This window comes from Gymnodraco acuticeps, unplaced genomic scaffold (assembly GCF_902827175.1).
Source record: "Gymnodraco acuticeps unplaced genomic scaffold, fGymAcu1.1, whole genome shotgun sequence".
Classification (NCBI taxonomy): domain Eukaryota; kingdom Metazoa; phylum Chordata; class Actinopteri; order Perciformes; family Bathydraconidae; genus Gymnodraco; species Gymnodraco acuticeps.
In genome coordinates, this window is record NW_022989843.1 from 3,456,581 (window position 1) to 3,470,219 (window position 13,639).

General features: G+C 40.1%; 1 protein-coding gene and 1 long non-coding RNA gene across 2 annotated transcripts; one reads left to right on the forward strand and one right to left on the reverse strand.

The window, feature by feature from the left end:
* The first annotated feature begins 4,652 nt into the window (after positions 1–4,652).
* On the forward strand, positions 4,653–6,920 carry LOC117561032. Its single transcript, XR_004571277.1, has 2 exons — positions 4,653–5,168; positions 5,520–6,920. It is a non-coding gene; the product is annotated as an uncharacterized LOC117561032 (long non-coding RNA).
* Positions 6,921–6,925: 5 nt separating this feature from the next.
* Positions 6,926–12,165, reverse strand: LOC117561028. Its single transcript, XM_034238220.1, has 2 exons — positions 11,978–12,165; positions 6,926–10,940 (listed from the first exon to the last, which is right to left on the reverse strand). Exons 1-2 carry the CDS (start codon positions 12,097–12,099, stop codon positions 9,779–9,781), a joined length of 1,284 nt encoding a protein of 427 aa, XP_034094111.1. The 5' UTR covers positions 12,100–12,165; the 3' UTR covers positions 6,926–9,778.
* Positions 12,166–13,639: the final 1,474 nt, after the last annotated feature.

The following is a 13,639-nucleotide window of genomic DNA, read 5'->3' on the forward strand; positions in this document are numbered from 1 at the left end:
AAAATATATGATCAATTTAAAAAAATAAAAGGATTATTATTTAAAGACTCAACAGAGTATACGTTTGGTTAAAAGTATCTCCTCTAAAACAAGCACATTTTAAATGCTGATGGTGATATTGTATATAATAATAATAATAATAATAATAATAATAATAATAATGATACTAATGATAATAATAATTATAATAATATACTCCTGAATTTGTCATTTTGCAGTATGGAACAATTTTGCTTTTTATACTTTACATTTTTTAATTCTAATATTATATTGTTAAGCTTACTTGGCTGTAGTTGTTGGTTTACTTCCTAATATTCAAAACGTATTTTTTTTTAGCATACTTTCTTTGGTTTCATTTCTTAATTTTTCTTTGACAATTCACTTTTTTTGGTATATTTTGAGTATGTATGTATGTGTGTATATATATATATATATATATATATATAGAAATATTTGTTGCGTTCTTAATGAATAATGATATCTACATTATGCACCATTTGAATACTATTTATTTTCTGGGATTGTCTTTTAAATCTCTGGGTAAAGAGATTTGTGCTTCTTGCTTTTAAATACCCTTGTCTTGAAACACATTTCTGATGTACTATAACTACTTTAAAGTAATTATCTAAATAATACTTCCATCGTGTCAATAGCTGAACTGTCAAGAATCAGAGGATAACCTCTAACTAACTGACAAAGTACATTTCCTTTGTCTTATTCTTTACAGATTATAAAATGGCGTCTCTCCTGCCGCGCCCCCCCCTCTCAGCGGCCCTCTGCCTGCTGCTGCTGCTCGCCACCCTGCTGCCCAGCTGTGAGGCCCGGCGGGGGGGTGGAGGTTTTGGAGGTGGGTTCAGCCGAGGTGGAGGCCGGGGCTGGGGCCGTGGGGGGGGCCAGGCCTACAGACCGGTGCAGAGCAGCGGCCCCAGTGCAGGGAAAGTAGCAGGGGCCGCTGCAGCGGGGGCCATCGGGGGGGCCATGATCGGGTCTGCCCTCAGCCGCCCTGGGTATGGAGGAGGCTATGGTGGAGGCTATGGTGGAGGATATGGTGGAGGATATGGTGGAGGATATGGGGGGTATGGTAACCCAAGATACGGTGGGGGCGGCTATGGCCGCCGGCCCGGCTATGACCCAGAGGGCTCTGGAGACATGGAGTACTACGCCGGGGCCTCCAGCGGCCCCATCTACAACAGCATCATCGTTGTGATTGGCTCCCTGATGTCCCTGCTGTTAGGACACTGGGCAGCCGGCATATAGAGACAGAGCTGCGGCCCAAACACACACAGACTGAAACAACAACCCACAGCCGACAGGAAACAGAACTAGTCGGATTTGACCTAATGCAAGCCCTTGAATAATGAGGCCAATTTGTTTTCCCAACACTTCAGTGACCCTCGATAAGGACAGGAGGAGAAATGTAATGAGTTTAACCTCCACAACGTGTCCGTGTGACGCCAGCCTGCAGGTGTGCAGATCAACAAACCTCCCGTAGGAATATGTTCAGATAGTTTTCGATCAGATATTTCCCAAATTCATATTTCTCTTTCTAAGTGTCCAATCTTTTTATACTTTTGATGATTGCATTGATGATCAAAATGTTTTCTCCATAGGGAGTCTGTAAAGATAGCGCAAGTATAAATGACTTGTATAGTTAGGTTAAAACTACCTCAAGAAGTCATGTGAGTAACAGAGTTAAAGAGCAGATACACTTCATATGATAATTCCATTTATCAGTATATTATGTAACAAGTGTGTTTTTAGTTTGTTTTTTTGAATCTGTGAGTCTGTGAAATTCAGGCCCGGTTCTATGGGGGTGCATAAGGGTGCATTGCACCCTCAGTTGAGTCGTTATGCACCCTCATTTGAAAAATTAAAAGTGAAAAAAAAGAAGTGAAAAATAGTAGGCCTACATATATAATAACAATAATAGTAATAAGAATATAGTTTAAATTAAATGTAATTGTGATTAAATAACATTGTCTGCTGCATTTATTTGGTCAATTTAAACGGTAAGTAACATTATTATGTCAGGTGCGCGTGACCTGTGCGCTGCACGTTCGTCATCTGCAAGGTGCTTACACAGCAGTCAATGATGGACAACAGAAAATGGTTAAAACAACCAGCCCTTATTGCCAGCAGTAACACTGCATCAGTAATAACAGTTCAGATCATGGGGACATTACGTTACCCGCGGCCACTGTCGTGAACACTAACGTCCTCCCGCCCGACTCGCCGGCTTTGCCCGCCTCGCCCACGGAGACGGAGCAGCCACGGCCGTCTTTGTTGCCCCAAACACCGCCACCCCTCCAGAGGACCTCGGCAAAACAGAGCCTGCATGTATATTTAAAAAAGTACCCAACTCGCCTGTACAGTGGGGTAAGGCGCTCATTTTGCAGCTCATGGTTTCAAAACAGAGATTGGCTGGAATATTCATGTAAAAAAGATGCCATCTTCTGCTATGCATGTAGACATTTCGGTTCAAGTAAGTCAGATGCCTTCACCACAACTGGCTACAACAACTGGCGCCATGCTCTTGTACGTGATAAGGGACTGGGAAGGCATGAATCAAGCAAAGAGCACATAGATCCATAGATCTCTTCATTTTGCTCTCAAAGTGCACCAGATTGATGCTTTTAACTTCAATATTTCAAAAAAAATCTTCCCGGGGGAGCATGCCCGCGGGCCCCCCTAGAGGAGGTGAGGACCCCAGGGTATTAGGTCCACTCCCCACTTATAAAAATAGCACTTTACCACTGCACCCTCTCTAATCTCAGATGCACCCTGAGTCATTTTGTTCTGGAACCGGGCCTGGTGAAATTCTCTGAATATTGGGAGGGTTACATTTTCAGTACATTGCTTGTATATGTTTATTGTACCTAATTCAAGTTTTTATGTAAAATGTGCTTTCACGTTTATTATTGTTATTTAAATAAAAGAATATTAGAACAAAACTGTGTGTTGTATTTTATTTTTAAAAAGACACCATGACGTCTCTTTATCACAAAGTTAAACAGAATGTCAAGAGCTTCCAGGTCATGTGACCCAGTGACTCAAAATCAATGCAGCATTTTATTTCTACACTAGGCAAGTAAGACACATCTCTTTTTATGAGATTCAAGCACTTCTTCTATTTTAAATAATTATCCTTATGAAAAAATAAATAAGTAGAAGAAGCACTGAAATCCAGTGTGTCTTGTTTGTCCAGTGTACTTATATTATCTGGCACACACACACACACACACACACACACACACACACACACACACACACACACACACACACACACACACACACACACACACACACACACACACACACACACACACATGTATGACCATGACAGTCACACACAAATAATGTCGGCTTAATAACCCCATCTATCCATCTAGGCCTATCTATCTATTTATCTATAACAATAGTCTTCATTTACAATATAGACAATAGGCATCATTTTAAAACCACGTACATCTATTGCAGTTATGATGTCATAATAACATACAATTGTATAAAACACAATTTGCTTACATCTTCGTTCTCTTTTGAGAATCAAACAAAACAGATTTAAATAAAAAAAGAATGCAAACAAACAAGTGAAATGAACTAAACTGCTGAATTGCTTTTAATTCACTGGCAGGAGCGACAAGTGAGGAGGAGCAAAAAGTGAACAACGAGGGAGAGATTGAACAAAGAGAAAGAGTAGAGGACAGAGAGAGTAATGGACAGGAAGAAGACAGAGAGACTAAAGAATATGGAAGAGAGGCTGCAGGTTATGGAAAGGGGAGAGACATGGAAAATGAACGTTGACAATGTGTTGTGATCATTTTAGCCTCTTCTGCATGTCCAGATCATTAATAGTCACAATCAACTGATTCTTATGTATTACACTTTCAAAGATAATTTATGCTGCATCCACTGACATGGTTTGAAATCAATATATTATCCAATTTGTGACACAGGACTTAAAAAGCACCCAACTAGATCATGAAAATCCCAAAAATCTCGGGGGTATACCCCCGAACCCCCCTAGCATGTTTGGACCTCGGTATTTAGGAAATCCTGGATACGGCCCTGATTGCACAATCTATGCCTGTGAGCGTTCTGCGCGATCCGAAATGATGTGTGTGTGCGTAGTTGAACCTTTTCATATTTAAGTTTGTAGCAAGTAGAGGGGTGCTGGCAGGCCCGGACTGGCCATCGGGAGGACCGGGAGGTTTCCCGATGGCCTGGCGATTTTTTTTTTTTTTAATGTAGGCTATTGTGAACGCAACGCTGCGCAAATGTGGGTTTGCCTCACACAGGGTGACTGTCTACATGATGTGGCATCTGTTTCATACGGGTGTTTCCAAAGATAGTCTCTTTATTTTGTCCTCAAAATGCACCAGATTGATGCATTTAACTCCAAATTAAAAAAAATATCTTACCGGAGAGGATTTGATTTCCCACAGTTAAATGCAAATACATTTTGATCTTTCATATAATGTCAATTTCTGGATTTTCTTTTTGATATTCTTACTCTCACTGTTAAAATAAACCTACCATTGAAATGATAGACTCTTCATTTCTTTGTAGGTGCAAACTTACAACATCTGCAAGGGATCAAATACTTATTTCCTCCACTGTATTTTTCATCCCTGTATGATATAGTTTTTTATTTTTGTTGAAACTTTGCTTCTATTTTAAGGAAAATAAGAAGCAAACTGTAGAGTGTGTAGACCATGCACATTCCAGACAAAGAGTTATCTTTCTCTTCCGAAAGTTAGTTATGGAGTCAAATATACATTCTAAAACAGCTCGTAAGTCATAGCAGGTGATGTGTTGTCTGTCATAGTGTGTTTGCCTGAGGACCGTTAGCCTCAAGGATTTAGAAAATGTAACGTTGTCTGTTGCATGGAGATGTGAAGCACTGCACAGCAGAATACAGTGATCAACTAAAAGCAGCAAAGGCTGAAATATTCATGCATATAACATAAGGCTCTGGTTGTCAATGTGATTCTCATTTCAACACCAGGATGCCATGGAGAGCTCACAGTCTAGGCCTGCTGTTGACAGGCTGTTGGACTCCGCCGACCTGAGGAGTGGAGCTGGACTCCAGAGACCTCAGGAATCGGCCAGCCTCACATTCTCCTACCTTCAAGGCACCCACCCAGGGGAGCTTCCACCTATCTCAGGTACAATACATAACAGGGGAATGGGCGAAAGTCAGGGTTTTATAAAGACCCATGTACCTATTATCCTTGGGGCATTTTGACTGGATGTCAGCATTATGTATGAGCACACATTGATACAAGGACACTACCATTGCAATCTGGTCATCTTTGTTGGTTTTGGGCTTTGGCACAACTTCCCCTACAGGTAAAGTGCATGGAGAAGGCAGCCTTGAAGAGGGAAGTTATAGACCTCATCAAGATTGATTGTGTGACATTTCCAATGTAAACTACTTGAGAAGAAATGTTATCATTATAGCTTTTCAAGACACTTTTAAATAATAGGTCTGACACAAGCATCCAAAAACATTGTAGGTACTGCTTCCTGAATGCCATGATGGGGACAATGAAGATGATGACGATGGAGTAGATGAGCCCGATGATGCCAGGCATTCGTTGGGCTTAAGAGGAGGGCCTTGTGGGAATGCAAGTGTTGCAGAGGCCTCAGACGGTACCAGTGAGGATGACAACACTCCCCTTTCAACCTCCCTGGAACCCAAGTATTTCTCCCAGAGCATCCACCAGGACACAGAAGATTCAGATGATGGGTGGAATTATTGCCTAGACAACCTGGAGCAGGAATTTAAACAAGGTTGTCTTTATCAGTGATGTTAAGATCTTTACCGAGTTAATGCTCTGTTCTACAATCTCAATACATATTGAGGCTTGTTTCTTGGTGTAAGTGTATGTATATACGTGTTAACAGCATGGCTCTCCTCTTCAGGTGCACCTGCCACACAGTGTGGTTTACCAGAACGATGAAGGACAGTGGGTGACTGACCTGGCACTCACATAATGAATAAAACACTACATTTATAGCCATGAGGTGGACACACAAGATATGTATTTTAATGCTTGTTGCACCAGCCGTGGTGTCTTGTTAAAATACTATTTATTGTTGTTTATTTCTGCTTGATTGTCTATAGAGTTTTGTCTCTTTTCTGGTTAATTCTAGTAAAGCTATGATGAGGAAGTGTATTGATATCAGCTGTATGCACACACGCAGCACAGTGCCTTCTACAGCAGGAACTGTGTTTATTTTTTTATTTTTACTTGCACTTATTTCAGACATTATCTTAATAAGAAGTTTCTTAACCCCAAAGAAAAAATGTCATTTCTACTTGTAGTATATTTTAAATGACCTCAATTTTACTTAAGTAACATTTTTTATAAATAAAAGTTGTTTACTTAGTATAATACTCACAATTGAAAACAATATTAACCTCTTAGAGCAGGAAAGATGCAGTAAATGTAAAACTAAAGTCCATTAAAGTCCACTGTGTATTAAAGCATTACATTAGGCTTGTTATTTTATCCACATATAAGAGCCCGGAACAGCCGGCAGACTTCAGTCTCAGCTTCCTGCATCTGATCAAATCACACCTGGTGTTTGCTTTCTACTCTGTCCTTTAAAATCTGATGCAACATCCAGCAGTGTTCTCTGGAACTTTCCCATTCAATAATCATGCTTCCTTAAATGTGAAACACAGAAAAGAGTTGACCCAGCCTTCGTGTAGTTCCATAGAGTGAATATATATCAATTGCAGTTCTACATTTGACACTCATACTCTGATCATTAGTTTCCAGTAAACCTGAAAATCTAACTTCAGGTTGAACTGCTGCGTTTTGTCAAATTCTCAGGGTTTACCTATTGTAATCAGATCACCATATATCATCAAATTGATTCTGTTATAAAAAATAAAATATCACTCGTCACCGGCTTGGTCTTCAATATCAGGATACATGTATTTATTATCCTTGCAAGAATGGAAGTAATCATCACACACAGAGCTGCGTGGGAAGAATAATTCCCAGAACAGTGTCCTTCACATGCTTATATACAAGAGAGGATGTTACAGTCACAGGATGGAGGAATACCGGTTCAAAGCAGTATTCAATGTTTAGTTCAGATTAGCTAAGGCCTGCGTAAGAAATAAACATGACAGTCAGATGTTTATCTCCATAGAGGCTGAATCATCATGTTAATCGTTGTCACATAGCTATCATATGCCTAAAACAGTGTCCTGACGCTCTTCTATCATACATTCTGTTACGTACACAGCTACGTAGGGCCTTTGTTATCATGTGCTACTCTGATATTAGTATTTTCCCAACAGATTCCCATAAAAGCATTCAATATAATGCTTATTTTCAACATCACTACAGCCTTTTTCAGTGGAAAAACGATGATCCAAACATGTCCATGAGTAGCTTTATAGGGTTTATTTGACAAGCAAGAGATGTGAGTCGACCCTCAGTATTCAGTAAAGTTTCAGCTGCACATTAAATGTGATCCCTCACAGTAAAATGCATACTTTGCTTAAAATACATTACTGTGCATTTTCACGTACATTCAAAGCCAGACACAATTATAGGGTACATATAAAAACACATTACAAGGTACACCTTGGGGTTTTTCATGATATGGTTCTACAGTCCAAACAAGCTTTGGCTATTAGCTCAGTGATTGTCTCTGAAATGTGAGTTACCTGGTTTGGCGCTGGGATGTAACTAAATACATTCACTCAAATAAAACACTTCAAGGGCTTGTTCCTTACTTGAGCATCTCCATTTTACGCTAGCTTACTTGGTTTGTCCTTACTCTTGTTTTATCCAGAATTCAAAGAAATTCAGTTCACTGTCATAGAGGAAAGAACAAACTAGAAACTATTCACATTTAAGAAGCTTATCAGAGGAATATTTGTCAAAACAGTAAAGAAATGTAATAATGAACAACTTATAGATTCATATTAGCAGCTCTAACTTAGAGACACATCTTTACTTTCCTAAGGTTTTAAATTCAGCGCTTTCACTTAAGGTGGAGTATTTACAGTGTGGTGGTACTACAATACATATTTCATTTAAATGTTTCTTCCACCAATGAACAAAGTAATAAATGGAGAAATCAAGAGTGAAGGCTGAATTAGCAGAGAGGATTGTATACCAACAAGAAGGTGGCAATGTTTTTATTTAGCTCTAACAGCTTATTTTTTTATATGTTATGGACATTTTTAATTCAAACTGTCTGATGCATTTAAAACTCCAGAGAACATTTCGTTTTTTTTTTAATGCAATTCGCTTTTATATATTTGTAAAACAAAAAGTATTGTATAAGTCTAATGCACTTGTACATATCCATATGTGCAGGTTTAGCAACAATAAACTAATAAGTTTAAGGGTTAAACTTCAAGAGCACTTCTGCAATCACATCCTACCCAGGGCACAAGAAGAAAAACACATTGGATCAGAGAGAGGAAGGAGAAGTGTATACAACACACAGTTCAATCTCCGGACCCGACACATGGAAAAGGGTAAAAAACAACATACATAAATATGAAAGAAAAGCAGTTTTGCATTGATTCCAAAGTAAGTAATTTAAGAAGTGTAAGAGAACATCATGCATACTGTGCTTAGAGTCGGTTCATCCGAAGAAAACAAATACAGACAGATATTATAATCAGTGTTTGAGGTGAGTTTCTGTATTTCACTGGAACTTATATGATAAAAGTCCATTCATGTTTTAAGCTACAGTAGTAAGCTCAGTGTAAAACCTCTCTAAAGCACAGAAATGTGTCAAGGTAGAATAATAAATAAGTTAAAGTCCAGTATAAATTGATACTTTCCTTGAATCACACAGTCCTCCAACATCAATATCCCTTCAATTCATATAATAATATCACACTGAAAAAGCACATGTACATATTTCCAATGCAGCATCAGGTACAAACTAACCTACTAACCCTAACCCTCTCTTGTGCTTTTTCCTCCGAGACAAAAGAAAAACATCTACAAGGACTAGGTTTCTGAAAATCACATCACAAACCTGGAAGAATGAGTAACCTTTATACGTAGAGAGCGTTCTCTGCCTCTTATGTTGTCTCATGTTCAGTAGAATATAAATGGATATTAATGGGCCAAACTTCTCTACCATCAAAAGCTTATGGCCAGTAGCGTTAATGGCCACTCACTCAAGTGCAATTAGTTTCTCTCTGGCTTTCATGTCTAACCTTTTCCTCTCCTTTCCTTGAATCATATTTCAAAGATGCAATGCTGTGTGCAACGGATGCTTCAGTCAAGTGCATTCAATATTGAGCTTCTAAAAAGCTGCACAGTGCACACTCCAGGTACACACAGATTTAGTTTTAAACAACTGAGAATTGAATTGCTTTGCAAAGCATTAAGAAAATCAGTCCCTGCATCCGAAGCTATGACTAAGTGTTTTTTATTTTTTATGAAACAACAAATAATTAAAAAACAAATCCTCTGTTATCTGAAAGCTGCACGTTAGAAGCTGTGTGACAGCTGCAGAAAAAAGGAGGGTTGGATCATGCTCACTAGCTCAATACAGTCAAAGAAAGCCTAACTCAGCCCAGATCCCAATCTCTGAGATCAGGCCATCCCAAGCCAGCTGTGTGGTCAAGCACATGCATGAGGATCTAATGCCGGAATATTAAGGAAAGGTAAAAGTAGAAATCCACAAAAGAAAAGGAAGTCCTATAAAAGGAAGCAGGTTTCTTTCTCCCTTATCGTTTCCTGGACTCCACTTAACATTCTCGTCAGTGCTAACTAACGCCTCAGTGCAGCAGCATTAGCATGTTGGTATTCAGAAGCATTAGTGTGGCGCTAGTGAGCGCAGCTAAAAGCCGTCGCGAGCCCACTAGTCCCTGAACACCACTCATCTGTTTCTTTATGTACTTTTCAGAGAAGATCAAGTACAGCTCCAAGCATTTCCTGGCCTGCATCTGCTCCATCAGGGCGGGGTATCCGATCTCAACAATGCTGACTGTATCCTCGTCATCATCATCATCATCATCATCACTGTTGGGACCCTGTGATGCTGAGGGCACAGGATCAGCTTCAGGCTGGTTCAGAGGGCGTGGAGTAGAAGGTGCATGGGTTGAGGAGTTATCCGCTGCCGTGTTGTTCGTCTCCTTTGTGTTACTTCCTGTTCCAGGGGCGGGGGTTGAGGTGGTAGCAGCTGGGTTGTTGTTTGTTTTTGGATTCTCCGCCCGCAGAATGTCTGTTCTCTTCATGCAGGAGTCCATGTAGCTATCATAGGTTTCAGGAGGTTGGATGTATTTGTAGTCTCTGCTGTAGTCGTTGGCATCAGTGGACTTGGAACCGTATTTCCTGTACATATAGTTGTTGTAGTGCTGCTCCTCCTGGGAGTTGTGGAAGTTGTAGGGGGGACGGGGGAACCTCCCTAGCCCGTAGCCCAGAGCCATCCCCATCATAGCCCCTCCAGCTACTCCCATCACTGCACTGCGTCCAAACCCTCTGGACCTATCAGAGGGATACATGCCCATTGACTGAACTGAGTGGGAAAAGGGAGAGCCACCCCGAGCTCCATAGCCCCCGTGTCCAAAACTGCCACCATATTGTGGGCTCAGGACTTTGTTGTTTGGGTTTCTGTTCATGTATCCTCCTCCATAGGAGCCCCCTGCTTGGTTCTGGTAGCCTCCAGCCGGCTGCCGGGGGTAACTACCTGGATACCCCGGTCTGCCTGACTGCGGATGCTGATTGGTTTTCACAGGCTGTCTGGGGTATCCAGCCTGAGAGTTGGAGCCCTGATTATTTTTGTTGGTGTTAGTGTTGCCTCGGTTAGGTGTGGAGCCCTTCTTTTTTGAGCCGAAGCCGAAGCTTTTCCCAAAGCTGCCTCCTCTCTTGGCCATTGATAAATGAAACAAAAGAAGGGACAGACACAGCAGAGGTAATGGATGCAGCTTCATCTTCGCCCTGTAGAGAGGTCAGGGAGAGAAGGGGAAAATGAAGAAATACAATTTTGGAATTTTCTGGTTTTATAATATGATTATGATTGACATTGTTGTTGTCAATATCTCTTGTATCTATCACAATAAATCAATATGATCATATACAATTACAAATATTATGATACAGAATTTAATTCAGGGCTACAACAATTGTATTTTTTTCTTTTTTTATCAAAGAGAAAATAACTTCATCATGACATCATGATGTCTTTAAATTCCTTGTTTTATCTGACAGTTAAGGTCATAGTGTAATCTATTGTCAATCCACTCACTCCTGGATTATAATTGTACTGTTTCAAACAAAAGCTATAAATGCCTTTTGCAGTTTCCATTGGTCAATGTAAGCATAAGGTTATGTTTAAATTCAAATGTAAGGTACATGTGATGAATATTTTCTGTCATGCCACTTTCTCCTCCTAATCCACTACATAATGGCTATTATAGTGTTTTACTTCACTTCATTAATAGGCTTGGTTACTTTCCACATTTGGATTTTTTTCAAGACTAAACATTATATAAACATAATATATTTGGTTATTTTAGTATAGTAATACCCCGTCCTTCAATCTAACCAGTCAGTATGGCTAGGAACAGGTGTGGCAGCAGCAGGACACAATAACAGATGGGGGGAAGGTTGCATAGTGATGCCACAATAAGTAATATGCTGCGGAAACGTCAACAAAAAGACAGCTCTAGACTAAACCAACCAGGCACGGGTCTTATTATTTATAAAACACATTACATAGCCTACTCTAGACCTAGAAAGAGTATACTACTGACCTTGTGTTGACTGAGCAATCATGTTAGTGTGGCCTGCCTACTGCGACTGCATTTATCCCGTTAAAACATGGCGTCGCAAATGTAGAGTTATTAAGATAAACACACTGGGTTGAGCTACGGTTTTATTACAGTCGCATGAGGTAAATACAAGGTGCCTTTCAATCCCAAAAGCAGCGTTAAATGGATAGTGTGCGGTTAGTTTAAATAAAGGACTCGTCTTACCCGGACTGGTGACAGTTTTTCTGTTTTTCTGCGTGTTGTTCAGCCTCAGAGTCCCGCAGGTCGTGCCCAGCAGCGAAGTGTTGATGGACCTGAAACGTCTCTAGGATACTGGATGATTTCATATGACGTAAGATATATTGCTAGGGGCGGGGCTTCATTTGACACATTTCCCAGCATCCTTCAACGCCTTCAACCCATGGATGTATAATAAGCTTCAACCCAGAGGAAAATCCCCATGCCTAAGTAAATACAACGGACATACACGTGGAGGCAAACGCACTGAAGGTGGAACACTACAGGTAAAAACACCGTGTTTTTCATACACTGGTCCATTTGGGAATTTTGCTTCCTTAACATGTCTTCTTTCAAACTAGTGGATGGAAAATATTCAAGAATACATCTGAGGGTGTTTATTTTACTACACTTGGTATATTTGCGTTCTCACATTTCTTCTAAATTCACCAGATGTCAGGAAACTAATTATTTTTGTTTAATTATAAAAAAGAATAATTGTATCCATGATGATTTTTTTTTAAAACTACATTATCCTAATATAAGTAATCAACTGTGTAAGTTTCATGGGGATATCTATTGTTGAGTTGTACTGTTCCCCCTATAATTCACAATACATCTCTTTAATGGACGTTAATCGAAATTAGTTTTTGAGCCAGAAATGGTTATTTCCTTGCATTAAATATTCAAGTTTCCTTTCTTTTTTTTTCTAATGTAAAAAATGCCCAAGAACATAGGGCAGGGTATATGCAGGAATCCTGAAGTCAAATGTAATACCTTTTAAGACCTTTTTTAAGACCCTTTCCATACATTTTAAGACCTCATCGCAACTTCGAGTTCTAACCGGTTACATTGGCGACACACTTTACCTCACATTTACTATATTGATTGTAAGATAGCACAACTAAACAGAGTGCAGACAGACTACTGAAGCCTCCTCTCCACATGAACTTCAACCTCTCTGTGAAGGTCAGGTTTAATGCAGTATGCTGCTTTGTTGCTTCTGTAATCTGTGCTCTTTCATTCCAGTAAAACTCCTCAGAAACCATTAGAAACCAGTATTTGACCAATAAATAAAACAATTGACAAAACTTTGAACTATGAAATATATTAAACTTTGGTGAGCTTCAGCGGGGTAATGCCATATGGGAGCTCCCTCACAAATACCCAGGGGTTAAATTGGGCCGGGGCTAAGCCCGGCACTTAGGACGATGCTCTGACGTCATCACCCTCACACATTTGTCATATGTTTACAAAAAACGATATATATGTTAAGACTTTTCTCGTTCTTAATATAGACTATATTTAGGGTCGATATGTGTTGACCTTACTTTAAAATAGCAGATCTCTGTGACCGGATATAGTTTGGCTTAGACCCCGGCCCCACACAGTAAAACACATACGCAAACGCAAAAAAGTCTTCCGTTCACACGCATTCGATTCATTAACGTGTCCGTTCACACTAGACCGCTGGAAATGCTGGAAACGCTGTAGTACATATGCCAGGCCTGTAAGTGGCGCTGCTGCCGCCACAAAATACACCAAAAGCAGCGAAGAAGACCCCGGAGCATGGTTGCCCTTCTGTTTATTCTCCGCGGTGGACGGCGTGTTCTCCTGCTGTATATCTCTCAGGTAGTCCACCAGCAGATA

Excerpts from the sequence above, each read along its gene's own strand:
- LOC117561028 (XM_034238220.1), bottom strand. The coding sequence starts at position 12,099 with ATGAAATCATCCAGTATCCTAGAGACGTTTCAGGTCCATCAACACTTC. Across the intron at positions 10,941-11,977 it reads AAAAACTGTCACCAGTCCGG|GGCGAAGATGAAGCTGCATC; the intron begins GTAAGACGAGTC and ends ACCTCTCTACAG.